The 20552-nt window shown below is 43.3% G+C and overlaps 1 protein-coding gene across 1 annotated transcript in view; it reads right to left on the reverse strand.

Annotated features, from left to right (window-relative positions):
* fxyd5 (FXYD domain containing ion transport regulator 5) overlaps window positions 1–19023 on the reverse strand; it is a 22018-nt gene extending 2995 nt beyond the window's left edge. Inside the window, exons 1-7 of the mRNA XM_080425290.1 lie at window positions 18953–19023; window positions 8478–8520; window positions 5514–5612; window positions 4047–4256; window positions 3293–3337; window positions 1826–1900; window positions 1501–1530 (exon numbers count right to left, since the gene is read on the reverse strand). Of these exons, the coding sequence (XP_080281416.1) occupies window positions 1501–1530; window positions 1826–1900; window positions 3293–3337; window positions 4047–4256; window positions 5514–5612; window positions 8478–8520; window positions 18953–18958 (508 nt within the window). The 5' untranslated portion in view covers window positions 18959–19023. The remainder of the gene's footprint in view (window positions 1–1500; window positions 1531–1825; window positions 1901–3292; window positions 3338–4046; window positions 4257–5513; window positions 5613–8477; window positions 8521–18952) is intronic.
* Between the last annotated feature and the right edge of the window lie 1529 nt (window positions 19024–20552).

Consider the following 20552-nt stretch of genomic DNA (forward strand, 5'->3'; position numbering starts at 1 on the left):
TTCCAAACTGGCCCCTAGCTGTCAAAGTCCTAACCTACCCCCCCCCCCCCCCCCCCTCCTCCTAAAACTGTCTATTGTACATATTTCTTGTTTTTCATAGCAGTAACCTGTAAGCTGATTGTATGACGTTCTGCATAGTGTATATTTGTATGTCTTCTTAAATGTCATCATGATGTGAGTGCACAGGGATCTCATTTTAAATAAGACAGTGCTTTTATGAGCGATCCAGTTTAGAGGACCTTGTATTGTTTTTTTTCTATAAATTTTTTATCCCGCGATTTTTGTAACCCATTTTTTTTCACCCGGTGCCAATTTCCTAAGTGATCCTGGGCGCTACACCAGCCCTACACCAGCGCTACACCAGTCCCCTTCAGCCTAGGGAGGCCAGGGCCGAGCTCATGCTTCCTTCAATGCATGAGAGCCAACTGACCTTCTTGTCACCTGACAGGGGGGAGTTTCCCTGGTAGGACGTAGCACGTGGAAGGAACACTTTATTCCAACCAGTTCCCTTCCCCTCCATCAGGCGCCCCGGCTGTCATGGGGGAGGCGCTATAGCGACCAGGATTACTACATGTTTTTGTGAGGGTATGAACTACCCTAGGAGACGCGGGGAGAACATGCAAACTCCACACAGAGTAGGCCCTTTCCCCAACCCCACCTAGGGTATGGGCACCGATGACGCGGAGGAGAAGACACGCCCCCAGCGCCCACAGCGTCCCCGGCGGGAATCGAACCCAGGACCTCCGACCTTCTAGCTGTGAGGCGACAGCGCTACCGACTGCGCCACCGTGCCCCCAGGACCTTGTATTGTTAACTGTACTTCCAAGTACTGTTACCATGTCTTTTCTAAATAAAGTATTCAATCAATCAATCAATCAAGCCTTGTACATACATCTAAGCTCACAACCTGTCGCATCACAACGTGTTGTGATCTTGCAGATAAGCGATAAAAATAAAGCGTGGAAGAAATGTGACATGACGTGTAATATATATATATTTACATTTTAACAACAACAATCTTGTATGGGGCGGGGGGGTGGGAGGGTAGCAGATCTACAAGCTCATAGCGCGGCTATGAGCTTGTAGATCAGCAATATGTCTTTTTAAATCTTGTTTTTTTTTGCAAATCTTTGAATATATATATTTTTTCAAGCAAACATCTTTAACTCAAGTCTTTGTTTCAAAGATTTGAGTTAAAGGGGGGGGGGGTCCCTGCATTTCAGATGGGCCAATGTCATATTAATGTGGGAGTCCTTGATGTGGAAGTGTTTGAGAAGCTCTGATACGAATGAAGGAAAAGTAGAGAGAGTCTTAACCCTAACCCTTAATGAAGCAGAGAGTCTTAACCCTACCCTTAATGAAGCAGAGAGTCTTAACCCTAACCCTTAATGAAGCAGAGAGTCTTAACCCTAACCCTTAATGAAGCAGAGAGTCTTAACCCTAACCCTTAATGAAGCAGAGAGTCTTAACCCTAACCCTTAATGAAGCAGAGAGTCTTACCGTAGGTGAAGCCTGCGTCCCACTTAGGGTCTGTGAAGGAGAGACACATGACATCCTTAATAAAGACCCTAACCCACTTAATAAAGACCCTAACCCTGACCCACTTAGGGTCTGTGAAGGCAGAAGGGAGACACATGACATCCTTAATAAAGACCCTAACCCACTTAGGGTCTGTGAAGGACAGAAACATGACATCCTCAATAAAGACCCAGGCTTTCTACCCTGACCTTTACTCCTCGTTGACCCCATGGCCCATGCAACACAGGGAAAAGTTACACATTATGCCTTTAAGTACTTTAAGCAGCATTGAAGTATGGAGCGTTACCCCAGGGAACGGCGGTCTGGGTTCTCTTTGTAGTGGTGGTGGGGGGGGTGGTGGCGTTGGGTGTCACTGTGGGAGCTGAAAGAAAAAGAAAAGACAAAAAAATATTCTGTGATTTATTCAATGTTCTTCTTGTGGTACAAAACCATACTGCAGAAACTCTGTGGTTTGTTGTACGTCACATAGCAACAATTGCAGATCTACAAGCTCACAAGGTGTCGCAAATTGACGCCTTGTGATGTTTGCAGAATGTTTGCCTCTTATGACATGCACAGAATCGGGTCGCTATAGGGTTCCTGTGATTAATAATAATAATATTTTTATATTGCTCAGTGCTACAGAATACAGAATAATGCCCTGACACCATTAACCCATTATATACATTCCTTTGGCTCTTAAATTCAAACGTGAACGTTTTTGCAAATCTTTGAATATAAATATATTTTTAAAAGGAGCATTTGTAACTCAAATATTTGAGGGATTCTACAAATTGAACAAAACGTATGTTGCTATAATATCAGTGGTTCTCTAACCTTTTCCATGCCAAGGGCCCCCAAAATGATATGCATTTGGCCGTGGACCCCCATCTCGAAATATGTTGTTCCAGGGACCCCCCAGAAGCAAAGATTTGAGTTAAAAATGTATATATATATATATATATTCAAAGATTTGCACAAAATTAATGTTCACGATTTTTCAAAAACAGCAGATCTACAAGCTCATAGCGCGGCACTCAGTGCCGTGCTATGAGCTTGTAGATCAGTCAGTCAGTCAGTCAGTCAGTCAGTCAATCAGTCAGTCTCTCCCTCTCTCCCTCTCTCTCTCTTTCATTACTTGATAATTAGGCGTTAAGCTGCATCATTGATGTAAAAAGCTCAAGGCTTTACAAACTGTAGCCTGTGAGAGTGTGTGTGCATGTGATTGTGAATGTGAGAGAGAGACACACACACACACACACACAGTGTGTGTGTGTGTGTGTGTGTGTGTGTGTGTGTGTGTGTGTGTGTGTGTGTGTGTGTGTGTGTGTGTGAGTTTGCACACGTGTGCGTGGCTCTCGTGTCTATGTCAGTGGATCTCAAAGGGGTCCCCTAGGGGTCCTTGCAGGGGGTTCCAGGGGGTCCCCAGCTAAATGTTTCAGTTGATTTCACAGGAATGTCATCATCTAGAGGTGAACTCAATGACAGAATGGATCACAATGACTTTCTCTGTCTCCACCTACACTATAGACCAGGGGTCTTCAACAGGGGGTCCGGGACCGCTAGGGGTCCGCCCTATTCTAGCGGGAACGTTCGCAGAAAATGTATCAATTCATACTTGATAACCGCTGGTCACTCAGATCTACAGGGAAAGTGCAGTCTTCCACCAACCGTGTGCTCAGAAGTATCAATGACACCAATTGCCTCATATCTGGGGGCGAGACATTTGATTGGACGGTAGCACATTGGGGCGAGGGATTTGATAGGTTGGTACCTGGAGGCGAGGGCTTCACTTGTGGAGTTGAGCGGTTGTTTGGACCTGAGAAAGAAACAAGAATAATGTGATATAATGCTTCATTATAAAATAAGATGTAAACCTCTAGAAGCATGAGTCCTGACGTCACTCACACTGCCCCCAGGGGCCTGGATGGAGTTCCAGGGGGTCCCCAGCTAAATGATGGATAGTTAGGAACCAAATGGACCCTTACAGGTCTGTAACTCTGAGAGTGTACACATGGAACCAAATGGACCCTTACAGGTCTGTAACTCTGAGAGTGTACACATGGAACCAAATTAACCCTAACGGGTCCATTTGGTTCCATTTGTACACTCTCAGAGTTAAATTAACATTGTTTACAATATAAATTGGGGTCCCAGAGATATAGATAGAAGTTTAAAGAATTTCTATATAAATGTCATTAAATGGGGGTCCGTAGCCCTAATGCATGTCAAACTGGGGGTCCTTGAAATTAAAAAAGGTTGAGAATCACTGCTAGAGCCGTAAAAGTCTTCTCTTATGGGGGTCCCTGGCATATCTTTTCAAATGGGGGTCCGCGGGCTAATAAGTGTCAATTTGTGGTGAGACTTGAGACCGGACTCTAACAGACCTTTGGTTGGTTGCTACTATATATGTCTATGAACTGAATGCCAAGACCTCAATGGAAACAAGACCTTTTAGACAAAGTATTATTAATGTAATTGTGATGTTGAATTTTTTTTTGCCAAATAAAAAATTCAATCAATCAAACCTGTTGGAATCTCAGCGGCCGCTGTGTTGCCGCCGGTCGCTGGGACGGTCCGCTCTGCTGGGACGGTCCGCTCGGCCGCCGTCGCTTTCGGAAGTGACGTCCCCGGTGAGGCGGGCACAGGCGCCCCTCTGCCGGAGCCAGGGGTCCCTCCGGTGGAGCCAGGGGTCCCTCCGGTGGAGCCAGGGGTCCCTCTGGTGACTCGACTCTCCGCTGTCACACAGAACAAAACATCTCTGTCAGAGTGGAAAAACCTGCCTGACATTGAGACATCAGTGTCTTTTTGTTATTGATATGACAAGGAACCAACAGTTCAACCAAAAAAATACGTATTTTCTATCAATTGCACAACCCGTAAAGCCTTGAATTCATTGAGATTTTTCTGTTTTTGTCGCATTCCTCAGACAATAATTGGCTCAGGAAGTCAATAGGAGACTCAGTAGGAGACTCTTTGAGTCTTCTACCGGAGACTCCGCCGGTCATCAAATGATTGGCTCAGGTGATCGCTATTTTCACATTTTTAAATATAGTCCACCGGACGGAAAGACACTTCCTGGTTCAGAGATGTTTTTGCGGAACAGCGACTCTAGCGTTACAGAGCCGAATAACAGCCAATGAGACGTTATCTCAAGCTGTAATGCGGTCCTCTGACCTGTGTGGCTGTAGTGAGTTGGCACCGTGATGGCGCGGCCGAAGATTAAAAAAACAAAGAAGTAGTGTCTCCGTCCGGTGGATTATTTAACATTTTGGCCAAAAAGTTTATTTTAGACGTGAGGGGGGGGAGGGGGGGGGGGTTGGGGGCTCAGAGTGCTCCCACTTAGTAGAAAACCGTCTTTGTTTTGGTGAGTAGCGAAAGTGTATTTCTTATTTTTACTCCCGACGACAGGTTATGTAGCCTGTGGTGCGGTCGTATTGGCTCATCGGTAGCATAGCCTTAAGGGGAACTCCACTGTCTAGGCTATGGACCAGAGCTGCCCCTTGGGTATAAAAGCAGGCTGGCCGAGGCCAGAGCCTTGTATAGGAGAGTTCCGCTAAATGAGGGGGCAGAAACAGCGCCGGTCACGTGTTTCATGTAACCTATAAATAGTTAGGAACGCTCATAGACTTTCAGTGCATTCTGTAAACTTCCGGTTCAGGGCTTTGTCACTATTCACCAATAGAAGGCTCTGTAGAAGACCTGGCCCCATGAAGTGAACGGCGCTGACACAACTCTCCTTGAATGGCTCTGGCCGAGGCCATTTTCCCTCTCTCTCTCTCTCTCTCTCTCTCCTACACAGGCTTGGTTTTGTTTGGTTTCAGTTGCTTTTTGCACTTGCACATACAATACATATTCACACAGCCATACAAACTTTACACTACTGATACCACTGACTAATTCACGTCTCATAGTTTATGCACAGCTCCTGTCTTTTCTAGTTATAAATAAAAGAACGTTAGGTTTAATCCTGTGTCGTCTTGGTGTGGTCGTACCGATGGGGGGAGGGGCCGGAGTGGAGGGGAGGGGCGATGAGTCTGCTCCCACGCTGATGGGGGGCGTGGCCTCAGGGGGCGTGGTGTCAGCCCTGGATGCTGTGAAGAGTCAGTGAGAGAAAAAAATGGGAAAATGTATTTTACTGTTATGTTGCGTAATAAAACATTGTTACACACTATGTGGCAGCTTTCAGAAATGAGGGAAAGCGGTTTACTGAAGAGTTTAACCAATGGATCCTTCTCTAAACCCCACCCCGAAAGCGATTGTCCAATGCCAGCTTAGCAACCGTTGTTAGCCTGGCATAGGTCTGGCAAGCTTTCGTCACCTGTCATAGCTGTCAATGTTATTTCGCCCGCACACACACACACACACACACACACACACACACACACACACACACACACACACACACACACACACACACACACACACACACACACACACACACACACACACACACACACACACACACACGCACACACACAATCATTTGCAACATAATAGCAGGAATAGGAATATCATGATAACGCAATGGTGAATATGAACCAGCAATAGATTCCACATGCCCAAAACCGTTGGAGGGTTCTTTTCCCAAGCTGAAATCTGTGCTTAAACTGCAAGGCTGCATGGCTGTGTGTGTTGTTGAACACATACACAGCTTAACGTCGGGAAAGTTACACGACTCACTCGCCCAGGTGGTGTCAATAATACTAATCACCGTAATCGTAACAAAATTCAGAATCACAGCGCTGCCTGTTTCGGATTCCGCACGTTAAAGTATATTAATTCATTTGTTCGTCTATTTATTAACTGCTACTGTAGCCTTACCCTGCGGTACATGAAAACTCCTGTTAGAGTCATGGATCAACCTCAACCTGGTGTTTGCACTTTCTCCATTTACAGTCCGTACATCTATATAAACGTTCACATTTCAAAGTGCTTACCCTATATGGCCACGGATGTTACAATTATGCACAGGACTTTCAAAAGTACCCGTATATTCTGTATTGTTAAATAAAAAGCATTTTAATCCGATCGGTGGCCATTTTCTCATAGAGTTATAACATATCAGAGCGCAATACACCTACCAACCGATAGGGTCGCGCAGTTGAAAGCATGCAAGCGAGAGGCTTGGTGACACCCAGTGGGAGAGGCTTGGTGACACCCAGTGGGAGGGGCTTGGTGACACCCAGTGGGAGAGGCTTGGTGACACCCAGTGGGAGAGGCTTGGTGACACCCAGTGGGAGGGGCTTGGTGACACCCAGTGGGAGAGGCTTGGTGACACCCAGTGGGAGGGGCTTGGTGACACCCAGTGGGAGAGGCTTGGTGACACCCAGTGGGAGGGGCTTGGTGACACCCAGTGGGAGAGGCAGGACAACAGACAGCATTGTTATAGCAGTTTAACAATGTCCTGTCAGTGGAGCCATGTGACTGAAGGGGGGGGGGGGGGTCTTGTGAGTCTGGGCTCTACAAAGGAGCGGCTCTCTAACCTCTGGCCCACACACAGCGGACACGGACAGTGGGCTCCTTGTCTCATTCTGTCCATCATGATGAAACCAACACTGTGGTGGAAGAAATACTCACCTTTTTACTCAAGTAAAAATATCAATACCACAATCTACAAATAGTCAGTTACAAGTAAAAGTCAAAATATACTTAAAGTACCAAAAGTAAGTCCCATTTCACATGTTCAATATGTCAAATATATTTTGAAAATAGCAGATCTACAAGCTCACAACGTGTCGCTTTGCGGGATAGTTCACCCCAGTAGGAGACACAAAGAGTCTCCTTTGTGTCTCCTACCGGAACCGCTGGTCATCACATTATTGTCTTAGGAATGAGACACAAACTAAAATAATATCCATGAATTCAAGTCTCCATGGTCTGACTGATACATAGAAAAATAAAAATAAAGAATTACAGTACTCGAGTACATGTACTACTTAGTTACTTTCCACCACTGCACACTGTGTGTGTGTGTGTGTGTGTGTGTGTGTGTGTGTGTGTGTGTGTGTGTGTGTGTGTGTGTGTTTTGTACAAAAAAAACTGCAAAAGATAACACTATGTACAACAAAAAAGGGGGGGGGAAATATGTACAAGAACAGGGGGGGGGGGGTCAGCTGTCTAACGGGAAAATGGTACTACCTCCTCTTTTGGCCTCCTGAAAGGTGCGGGAATAGGGGGCATATCGAGCAAATTTGCATTTACAATTTTGAAGACCAGTACCATTTTTAGTTGTTTAACCCGGTCTTCCACCCTGAGCCAGCCTACGCTGGCAAAATGGGTGGGTGAAAGGTGGGTCATGGGCCCCAGTTCGAGGAGTAGCCGAATCAGTTTGTTTTGGGAGGTTTGAAGCTTAGTCTTCAGTGACACTGAGGTGTTGGAGTACCAGGAGGTGCAAGCATAGTCAAAAAGGGGCTGAATCAGGGCCCCAGAGAGGGTCCTGAGGGCCTGAGGGTTGACAAAAGAGGAAACTCTGCCCATAAATCTGGTTCTCTGGTTTACTCTTTTGACCACCTTTGCCTGTCAGGTATTTGTCAAGAATACATCCCAAATAGGTAATCTCTTCTTTGCTAGAGATAATTGTGTCATCGACTTTGACCTTGAAATCATTTACATCTGTCTGAGGGAATGTTTGGTCCCAAAGAGAATGGATTCAGTTTTCCCAAGGTGTAGTGACAGTTTGTTATCGGTAAGCCAGGTACGGATTTTGGAGAGTTCAGAGCCGAGAGCTTCCTCAACTTGCAACTTGTCCTCACCTGAGATCAGGAGTGAGTCATCAGCCAACAGGAACAATTTGCAGTTACAGGCAGCATTCATGTCGTTAATGTATAGAGTGTGTGTGTGTGTGTGTGTGTGGGTGGGTGGGTGGGTGCGTGCGTGCGTGCGTGCGTGCGTGCGTGCGTGCGTGCGTGCGTGCGTGCGTGTCAATAAAATTATCTTTGGGGTTTTTCCAGACTTACCTCCTGACAGTAAGATGAGAGTAACCATGGCGACCAAATCAATCTGGAAGACAAAGAGAGGAAATCAAACTGTATTATTTCAGCTCCATATTTAAACATATTGTATGATTTAAACCAGTGGTTCTCAAACCTTTGTTTGTCAAAAGGACCCACAAGGAAGTTCATATGCATCCACAGAACCCCATCGTGCCAAGGACCCCCCATAGGGACCCCCCATACAAGACTTGTGTCGTTAAACTGTTTGACAATTTCAAAATATATATATATATGTATATGTATATATATATATATGTATAGCTAAAATATAAAATGACACAGATGCTTTCCCTGTCTTAAATAAAACCTTTTGGTAACAATGTTACAAACTGCTTTTCAGATGAAAATACAATAAATAAGAACAATGAATCCATCCTATAATAAAGAGTGAAATGAGGGAGCTAATTAAAACGCACAGAGCAACAAAGGTTCAAACGTAAAGCCGCAGCCGCAGGGGATTAGAAATGTTTTTTAAAAGTATTCAGTGAACTATAAGTTCTAGTAGTTTTGTGTTGACCTGTACGCTCATTATAAACACTTTGAAAAACATTGTATTTATATCATTTGCATTAATTTCACACTTGATCTTTATGACCTTTTAGCAACAAACTGGAAACATTGTATTTATATCATTTAAATAGAAGTGTGATAAGGTGCCAGTGGTGTAAAGTAACTAAGTACATTTACTCAAGTACTGTACTTTTTGAGTAATTTTTACTTCACTGGAGTATTTCCGATTGTCAATACTTTTACTTCTGCTCCACTACATCTCAGAGGCAAATATTGTACTTTTACTCCACTACAATTATTTGAAAATGTTAGTTAATTACTTTGTTGATTTAGATTATTATTACAAAACATACATTTTCAACCACTTCAGCCCTATTTATACTTTGGCTATTTGAAAATAGACGATCTACAAGCTCACAACTTATTTTTATTTTTAATATTTTGGTTTTAAACATTTTAACAACACATATCTTGTGTGGGGGGTCCCACTCCCTGGCATAAAATATTTTCAGATGGGGGTCCTCAGACAAATAAATGTTAATTTGGGGGTCCTTGACTTGAAAATGTTTGAGAAACACTAGTTTAAACAGTGGATAGCTTTAAAGCACCATTACACCTAAGACAGGCCTCTTTAAAAACTGTGAACCTCTTAAAACACTAGAAACAAGCCCCAAAAAACACAACCACCAACATTTACAAGCTACTTTACAGAAAAACAAGCACAAATTCGCTTATAATAAGCAGACATGGCAACACTGATGTGAAGTCAGGTTCAAGTGTTTAATGGCGACCAAAACAGGAGGAGTAGACAGAACCAATAAGTACAGGTAGGCTAACAGACTAAAGTCCAGGTAGGCTAACAGGCTAAAGTCCAGGTAGGCTAACAGGCTAAAGTCCAGGTAGGCTGTAGGCCTACAGGTTAAAGTCCAGGTAGGCTAACAGGCTAAAGTCCAGTTAGGCTAACAGGCTAAAGTCCAGGTAGGCTGTAGGCCTACAGGTTAAAGTCCAGGTAGGCTAACAGACTAAAGTCCAGGTAGGCTAACAGGCTAAAGTCCAGGTAGGCTAACAGGCTAAAGTCCAGGTAGGCTGTAGGCCTACAGGTTAAAGTCCAGGTAGGCTAACAGACTAAAGTCCAGGTAGGCTAACAGGCTAAAGTCCAGGTAGGCTAACAGGCTAAAGTCCAGGTAGGCTGTAGGCCTACAGGTTAAAGTCCAGGTAGGCTAACAGACTAAAGTCCAGGTAGGCTGTAGGCCTACAGGTTAAAGTCCAGGTAGGCTAACAGACTAAAGTCCAGGTAGGCTAACAGGCTAAAGTCCAGGTAGGCTGTAGGCCTACAGGTTAAAGTCCAGGTAGGCTAACAGGCTAAAGTCCAGGTAGGCTAACAGGCTAGGCACTGGTTCTAAAAGTGGGGTCTGGGGACCCCCAGAGGTCCTTCAGGGAGTTCCAGGGGGTCCCCAGCTAAATGATGGAAAGTTAGGAACTAAATGGACCCTTATGGGTCTGTAACTCTGAGAGAAATGGAACCATTTATACTCTCTCAGAGTTACAGACCTGTAAGGGTCCATTTGGTTCCATTTACACTCTCAGAGTTAAATCATTGATTTTAAAATATAAATTGGGGTCCCAGAGATAGAAATGTGGTTAAATGGGGGTCCGTAGCCCTAATGTTAAATGGGGGTCCGTAGCCCTAATGGGGGTCCGTAGCCCTAATGTTAAATGGGGGTCCGTAGCCCTAATGTTAAATGGGGGTCCGTAGCCCTAATGGGGGTCCGTAGCCCTAATGCATGTTAAATGGGGGTCCGTAGCCCTAATGGGGGTCCGTAGCCCTAATGTTAAATGGGGGTCCGTAGCCCTAATGGGGGTCCGTAGCCCTAATGTTAAATGGGGGTCCGTAGCCCTAATGGGGGTCCGTAGCCCTAATGCATGTTAAATGGGGGTCCGTAGCCCTAATGGGGGTCCGTAGCCCTAATGGGGGTCTAATGGGGGTCCGTAGCCCTAATGGGGGTCCGTAGCCCTAATGGGGGTCCGTAGCCCTAATGCATGTCAAACTAAAATGGTTGAGAATCACTGCTAGAGCCATCAAAACCTTCTCTTATGGGAGTCCTGGCATATCTTTTCAAATGGGGGTCCGCGGGCTAATATGTGTCAAGTTGGGGGTCCTTGACATGAAAAAGTTTGAGAAAACTACTAATCACAGGGAGGTGAGACGAGACAGGTAACAGCCAGGAGACACTAGAATACTACACAATAAAAGACAGCTAACAGCCAGGAGACACTAGAATACTACACAATAAAAGGCAGGTAACAGCCAGGAGACACTAGAATACTACACAATAAAAGACAGGTAACAGCCAGGAGACACTAGAATACTACACAATAAAAGACGGCTAACAGCCAGGAGACACTAGAATACTACACAATAAAAGACAGCTAACAGCCAGGAGACACTAGAATACTACACAATAAAAGGCAGGTAACAGCCAGGAGACACTAGAATACTACACAATAAAAGGCAGGTAACAGCCAGGAGACACTAGAATACTACACAATAAAAGACAGGTAACAGCCAGGAGACACTAGAATACTACACAATAAAAGACGGCTAACAGCCAGGAGACACTAGAATACTACACAATAAAAGACAGCTAACAGCCAGGAGACACTAGAATACTACACAATAAAAGACAGTTAACAGCCAGGAGACACTAGAATACTACACAATAAAAGGCAGGTAACAGCCAGGAGACACTAGAATACTACACAATAAAAGACAGGTAACAGCCAGGAGACACTAGAATACTACACAATAAAAGACAGCTAACAGCCAGGAAACACTAGAATACTACACAATAAAAGGCAGGTAACAGCCAGGAGACACTAGAATACTACACAATAAAAGACAGGTAACAGCCAGGAGACACTAGAATACTACACAATAAAAGACAGCTAACAGCCAGGAGACACTAGAATACTACACAATAAAAGACGGCTAACAGCCAGGAGACACTAGAATACTACACAATAAAAGGCAGCTAACAGCCAGGAGACACTAGAATACTACACAATAAAAGACAGCTAACAGCCAGGAGACACTAGAATACTACACAATAAAAGACGGCTAACAGCCAGGAGACACTAGAATACTACACAATAAAAGGCAGCTAACAGCCAGGAGACACTAGAATACTACACAATAAAAGACAGCTAACAGCCAGGAGACACTAGAATACTAATAAAAGATAGGTAACAGCCAGGAGACACTAGAATACTACACAATAAAAGGCAGCTAACAGCCAGGAGACACTAGAATACTACACAATAAAAGACAGCTAACAGCCAGGAGACACAGAATACTACACAATAAAAGGCAGCTAACAGCCAGGAGACACAGAATACTACACAATAAAAGGCAGCTAACAGCCAGGAGACACTAGAATACTACACAATAAAAGGCAGCTAACAGCCAGGAGACACTAGAATACTACACAATAAAAGACAGCTAACAGCCAGGAGACACTAGAATACTACACAATAAAAGGCAGCTAACAGCCAGGAGACACTAGAATACTACACAATAAAAGACAGCTAACAGTCAGGAGACACTAGAATACTAATAAAAGATAGGTAACAGCCAGGAGACACTAGAATACTACACAATAAAAGACAGGTAACAGCCAGGAGACACTAGAATACTAATAAAAGACAGCTAACAGCCAGGAGACACTAGAATACTAATAAAAGATAGGTAACAGCCAGGAGACACTAGAATACTAATAAAAGATAGGTAACAGCCAGGAGACACTAGAATACTACACAATAAAAGACAGCTAACAGCCAGGAGACACTAGAATACTAATAAAAGATAGGTAACAGCCAGGATACAGTCAATAAGTTAAACATACATTACAAAACACAACACAACACATGACAATAACATACACAGTTCATACATGCAAACAAGTGCTCCCCTATCTTGTATCTTGTTTTAGACATTATTTGTTATACCATTGTTTTTTGCCCTTGTTCTATTTGCTATGATTTGCTCTGTAAAGCACTTTGATCTGCATGCATGTCATGAAAGGCGTCACATAAATACACTTTATTATTATAAAAATACAGCTTATTATTATCTTTCCCTACACTAATGACCCTCTATAGGTTCAAGGTTGTACTTTATTGTTACATCTTGTGTAATAGAATAATGATAAGAAGAGAGAGGGGAACCTTTTCTAATAGACATGGTTTTGTCTTCTGCTTAAAACAAGACCTCTGGTTGTCAGTTGGTTCACACGGTTATTTTCTCGTGTTACATTTACACAGTGCTTTTGGACATAAGAGCAGTGGTGTAAAGTAACTAAGTACATTTACACAGTGCTTTTGGACATAAGAGCAGTGGTGTAAAGTAACTAAGTACATTTACACAGTGCTTTTGGACATAAGAGCAGTGGTGTAAAGTAACTAAGTACATTTACACAGTGCTTTTGGACATAAGAGCAGTGGTGTAAAGTAACTAAGTACATTTACTCAGTGCTTTTGGACATAAGAGCAGTGGTGTAAAGTAACTAAGTACATTTACACAGTGCTTTTGGACATAAGAGCAGTGGTGTAAAGTAACTAAGTACATTTACACAGTGCTTTTGGACATAAGAGCAGTGGTGTAAAGTAACTAAGTACATTTACACAGTGCTTTTGGACATAAGAGCAGTGGTGTAAAGTAACTAAGTACATTTACTCAGTGCTTTTGGACATAAGAGCAGTGGTGTAAAGTAACTAAGTACATTTACTCAAGTTTAGTTTAGTTCCTAGTTACTTTTCAGATATAAATCATGATATGATGAAACATACATTAACCATTTCAGCCCTATTTCATACATTATTATAGGAGATCTACAAGCTCACAACGCGTCGCCATGCGACGCGTTGTGAGCTTGTAGATCTGCTATTCTCAAACATGTTAGTACTTTAACTTTTGGTACTTAAAGTATATTTTGATGCCAATACTTTTGTACTTTTACTCAAGTAACATTTTGAACACAGGCCTTTTACTTGTAACAGAGTATTTCTACGTTGCAGTATTGATACTTTTACTTAAGTAAAACATACAAGTACTTTTCCCACCATTACATAAGAGGTTTCTACCCGACATACCATGTAGAACATTATGTACATCACTGACCGTCACCGTGACGACCAAAACGCTGACACATACAGTAGGAAGTGTCTCACACACACACACACACACACACACACACACACATGCACACACACACGTGCGCACGCAACGCCAAAAACACCCAGGATGCGTGTGTCACCTCCCTGCCACACACACACAGTTGTGCATATTTCCCATCATATCGTGTGTACACACACACACACACACACACACACACACACACACACACACACACACACACACACACACACACACACACACACACACACACACACACACACACACACACACACACACACACACACACACACACACACACACACACACACACACACACACACACACACACACACACACACACACAAGCCATGTGATTGGTCCTTGGGTAAACGCATGAGAACATAAATGGTGCATTTATATTTATTTATATATCGCTTTATCCAAAGCGCTTTACGTAGATTATGCATTACATTCACCCATTCACACACACACATTCACACACACACACACACACACACACACACACACACACACACACACACACACACACACACATTCACACACACACATTCACTCACACAACATTCATACACCGATGGAGGAGGAAACCATGCAAGGCACCAACCTGCTCATCAGGAGGGGTTCAGTGTCTTGCTCAAGGACACTTCGACACTAAAGCTGGCCTTACACTACGAGATAATCTTAATATTAACGATTTTTAAATCGGGTATCATCACACACTACAAGATAATCTTTCAAGATTCTCTTATCAGATTATCTTAAACATGCACACACTACACCATTAAACAAATCAGGGGCATCTCACACTACAAGATTCTATCCAGATTCTCGGGCTTGCCCGAACAGCAATAATAAATAGAAAAATATATTTGAAAAATAATAATTATGAATTATTAATAATTACAATTATATAAGATATTATATCAGTAGCCTATATTATTTTGATATTAAATAAAGTTACACATTACAATCCGTACATTTTCATATGTCAATTCAGTGTTTTTCTCTGACAGCTAGCTGCGCTCCTGAGCAGCGCCACACACACACACACACACACACACACACACACACACACACACACACACACACACACACACACAGTGCACCGCGTCAGAGCAGATCTACAAGCTCACAACGCGTCTCATTCGCGGTAGGCTACTTGTGGCATTAAACACTTCTTTATTGAAAGATATGGATTAATACATTAAACTACTACCCCGTTAGTTAGCGATAGTTAACATTTGCAGCGTGGGGGTAAGCACCTTTATTTTCAATTTGTACATGTTTGGAGTGTCTACGGGGCATAGTGCTGAAGGTCCCTGTGTCCATGGGGGGTGAACCCTACAACTCTCGTAGATTGAAAACGTCAGAATCATAAATACGTCTACGAGAGTTGTATTCTACAGCTAATATCGCATAATGTTAACCACTCGAAACCATTGTGCGACGAAAAACAATCCTGGCTGGCACAGAGACTTCCCTTGCAACATTGTGCAAAATTCATGGATTTAAGAACTATGAAGGGTGCACCCACATGAACGTTTTTTTTTAAAGCATTAGATGGCGGGCCAGAACATAATGAAAGGCTAATTTAAGAAATGGATAGTTAACAAATGTACTGGAACTCCAAGAGTCAAGACAGAACGCCTTATATTTGGCACACATTTGTGATACTCTCACAGAGAATGAATCAAAATGTAAGCTATTAGGTGGCATAATAAACCATAAACGAGCGGTCCCCCCCCCCCCTCCAAGACTGACCATGTAGCAAAGCCTCATTATAATCATTCAATAATTTGAATGATTTTACTTTTATTCTCATTATACTTTATTATTACTTCTACACCCCAACGGCAAATATTGTACTTTTACTCCACTACAATCATTTGAAAACATACATTAACCACTTTAGCCCTATTTTATAGGTCTACATAGGCTATTTGAAAATAGCCTATCTACAAGCTCACAATGCATCCCATCGCAACACATTGTAAGCTTGTAGATCTGCTATTTTCAAACATTAGTACTTTTACTTTTGGTACTTTAAGTACATTTTGATACTAATAATTTTGTGCTTTTACACAAGTACATTTTGAATTCCGGACTTTTATTTGTAACGGAGTATTTCTATATTGCAGTATTGATACTTTTACTTAAGCATAAATTGGTCGTTTAATACTGGATGGATTTCAGCTGCTACTTATGGAGAGAGACAGACTGCTTGAGATCGCTAAACATTAATCTGCTAGTTAACAAGAGAAATGACACTATCCAAAAGTATAAGAGTATAAAAGATATGTATAAAAGATATGTGACAGTGCTGAAAACAGGGCATTTAAAGATGAATATGGACACATTGGACAGCAGCAGTGCGTTCGGAAATTGTGCACCAGAGCACACTCGCCTATTAGTTTGTATTGGCCAGTGCTCTCAGTGCTGTATTTCTGAACTGGTGTCATCAATGCAAAGCCGTTGTGTTTCATCGGCTACACACGTTTTGGCTGTTTGCAAGCCAAGGAATATAATTTTAGACGACAAGATGAAGCATGGAATGGTACCAGGCAAGTTATAAAGTTTAATAAGCATCTTTCAGGTGGGGATATATTCTCTATGGACATTATAGCTATAGGACTGTCACCTTGTGAATGACTCTCTGTGGTTTGTTTACATCGGCAGCAAATCAACTTGGACCCACAACTGTTGCCATAGGAACGCGACCCCACGACAACAACAACAACCACCAGAGCCCCTCCATGCAGACCCCACGACAACAACAACAACAACCACCAGAGCCCCTCCATGCAGAGGGCCAGGAGCACCAGAGCCCCTCCATGCAGAGGGCCAGGAGCACCAGAGCCCCTCCATGCAGAGGGCCATGCCTCCATGCAGAGCCCCTCCATGCTGAGGGCCAGGAGGAGGAACCAGAGCCCCTCCATGCAGAGGGTTAGGGTTAGGGTTAGGGGTTAGAGGGCCAGGAGGAGGACGTGTCACTCCCTGTGTGTCACCCTTCCCCCTGGAAAGGCCAGTGGTGGAAACAAGTACTCACATTTCTTACTTATTAAGTAAAAGTATCAATACTGCAGTGTAGAAATAAAGTCTGGAATTCAAAATTTACTTGAGTAAAAGTACAAAAGTATTGGTATCAAAATGTATTTAAAGTACCAAAAGTAGAAAGTACTCATTATGCAGAATGTCCCATTTCCAGTTCAAATGTATACCAAATCTTTTGAAAATAGCAGATCTACAAGCTGACAATTGCGTCGCATTGTGAGCTTGTAGATCGGCTATTTTCAAATGGCCAAAATGTCTATAGGGCTGAAGTGGTTTTGTAATAATAATCAAAATCTACAAAGCAACTAGTAACTAAAATGTTCAAATAATTGTAGTAAAGTAGTAAAGTACAATATTTGCCCCTGAGATGTAGCGGAGTAGAAGTAAAAGTAATGAAAATTGGAAACACTCCAATAAAGTGAAAATAACTCAAAATTGTACTTAAGTACAGTACTTGAGTAAATGTACTTAGTTACTTTACACCACTGGGATAGGGTGACAGGGGGGAGGATTCAAAGCCTTCAGAGAGGACCCATGGGACAGACAGGGGACCCCCATGTCCCCGCTCTGTGTCCCTCTGTCCGTCTGTCCCTCCCTGTCCTCAGAGACAGCTGTCTGTCACTATGAACCTCTGTCCCTCCCTGTCCTCAGAGACAGCTGTCTGTCACTATGAACCTCTGTCCCTCCCTGTCCTCAGAGACAGCTGTCTGTCACTATGAACCTCTGTCCCTCCCTGTCCTCAGAGACAGCTGTCTGTCACTATGAACCTCTGTCCTCTCTGTCCTCAGAGACAGCTGTCTGTCACTATGAACCTCTGTCCCTCTCTGTCCTCAGAGACAGCTGTCTGTCACTATGAACCTCTGTCCCTCCTGTCCTCAGAGACAGCTGTCTGTCACTATGAACCTCTGTCCCTCCTGTCCTCAGAGACAGCTGTCTGTCACTATGAACCTCTGTCCTCAGAGACAGCTGTCTGTCACTATGAACCTCTGTCCCTCTCTGTCCTCAGAGACAGCTGTCTGTCACTATGAACCTCTGTCCCCCCCTGTCCTCAGAGACAGCTGTCTGTCACTATGAACCTCTGTCCTCAGAGACAGCTGTCTGTCACTATGAACCTCTGTCCCTCTCTGTCCTCAGAGACAGCTGTCTGTCACTATGAACGAACAGAGTTCAGATGAACAGATCTATTGAAGCATTATGTCAAAGGTCAAAAAATGCAGTTCGTTGGGCTCATTCAAAACAGGCCTAAAAACTCCTCTTTCTGGAGGCCATAAGAGGAGGTGGTACCAGTCTCCCTGTAGACAGACGACCCCCCTCCCCTTTTAAAAAAAATATATTTGTTATGCTTTTTTTGTACATAGTGGTATTTTTTCTCTGTATTTTTATGTTGATTTTTGAACTGTTTGGTTGCTACTATATATGTCTATAAAATTAATATAAAAAAAAATCAAGGACCCCAACGGAAACAAGTCCGCAAGGACTTGTTTGGTCGGACCTTTTAGACAAAAGTATTATAAATGTAACGGTGTTGTTTTACATTCTTTTGCCTAATAAAAATGTCAATCAAATTCAATCAATCAGACCTGACTGCTTCCCTCAGGGGCCCAGGCAGACAGACAGACAGACAGACAGACAGACAGACAGACAGACAGACAGACAGACAGACAGACAGAGCCTTGTGTCTCACCTCCATGGTGCTGTGTGTTGTCTTGTCCAGGAGTCCCTCAGGGTTCTGTCTTCGCTCTGTGTTAAACTGGAAGCTGATGAAACGACCGTTACTCTAAACCACGCCCCCTTTAAACCACTTCCTCACTAACTACTGCTCACTCTCTCTCTCTCTCTCTCTCTCTCTCTCTCTCTCTCTCTCTCTCTCTCTCTCTCTCGCCCACTCGTTCTCATGACTTCTCCTCCTCCGTCCACTTGTTCATTCTGTGTGTTTGTCACATTCCTCAACTTTCATTCTTGTTGACTGTGATGTGAGAAAGACTGTCAAATCCTCAGTTTCTTTAACTCTCAGAGTTACAGACCTGTAAGGGTCCATTTGGTTCCATGTGTACACTCTCAGAGTTACAGACCTGTAAGGGTCCATTTGGTTCCATGTGTACACTCTCAGAGTTACAGACCTGTAAGGGTCCATTTGGTTCCATGTGTACACTCTCAGAGTTACAGACCTGTAAGGGTCCATTTGGTTCCATGTGTACACTCTCAGAGTTACAGACCTGTAAGGGTCCATTTGGTTCCATGTGTACACTCTCAGAGTTACAGACCTGTAAGGGTCCATTTGGTTCCATGTGTACACTCTCAGAGTTACAGACCTGTAAGGGTCCATTTGGTTCCATGTGTACACTCTCAGAGTTACAGACCAGTAAGGGTCCATTTGGTCCCATGTGTACACTCTCAGAGTTACAGACCTGTAAGGGTCCATTTGGTCCCATTCGTACACTCTGAGAGTTACAGACCTGTAAGGGTCCATTTGGTTCTATTTATACACTCTCAGAGTTACAGACCTGTACGGGTCCATTTGGTCCCATTTGTACACTCTCAGAGTTACAGACCTGTAAGGGTCCATTTGGTTCCATGTGTACACTCTCAGAGTTACAGACCTGTAAGGGTCCATTTGGTTCCATGTGTACACTCTCAGAGTTACAGACCTGTAAGGGTCCATTTGGTCCCATTTGTACACTCTCAGAGTTACAGACCAGTAAGGGTCCATTTGGTTCCATCTGTACACTCTCAGAGTTACAGACCTGTAAGGGTCCATTTGGTTCTATTTGTACACTCTCAGAGTTACAGACCTGTAAGGGTCCATTTGGTTCCATGTGTACACTCTCAGAGTTACAGACCTGTAAGGGTCCATTTGGTCCCATTTGTACACTCTCAGAGTTACAGACCTGTAAGGGTCCATTTGGTTCCATATGTACACTCTCAGAGTTACAGACCTGTAAGGGTCCATTTGGTTACATTTAAACACTCTCAGAGTTACAGACCTGTAAGGGTCCATTTGGTTCCATTTGTACACTCTGTTAAATGAACATTGATGGACCTTTTAGGTGTATTTGACACCTCTCCTGTCTGCAGGCTGTATTGATGACATAGCACTCCATTATTTCACGGACAAACATTGTACTTTTTACTCCACATGGAACCAAATGGACCCTTACATTTCCAGGAAGGGAAAAGGTACATCATGCATTGACCACTTAAAACTCTATTTCAAATATAGTGAAAATAGGTGAGCTTGTAGATTTGTTATTTTCACCATACTAACTTTTTCTTTTTTAAATGAT

The sequence above is a fragment of the Gymnoscopelus braueri genome (assembly GCF_963280865.1).
Source record: "Gymnoscopelus braueri genome assembly, chromosome: 4".
Classification (NCBI taxonomy): Eukaryota; Metazoa; Chordata; class Actinopteri; order Myctophiformes; family Myctophidae; genus Gymnoscopelus; species Gymnoscopelus braueri.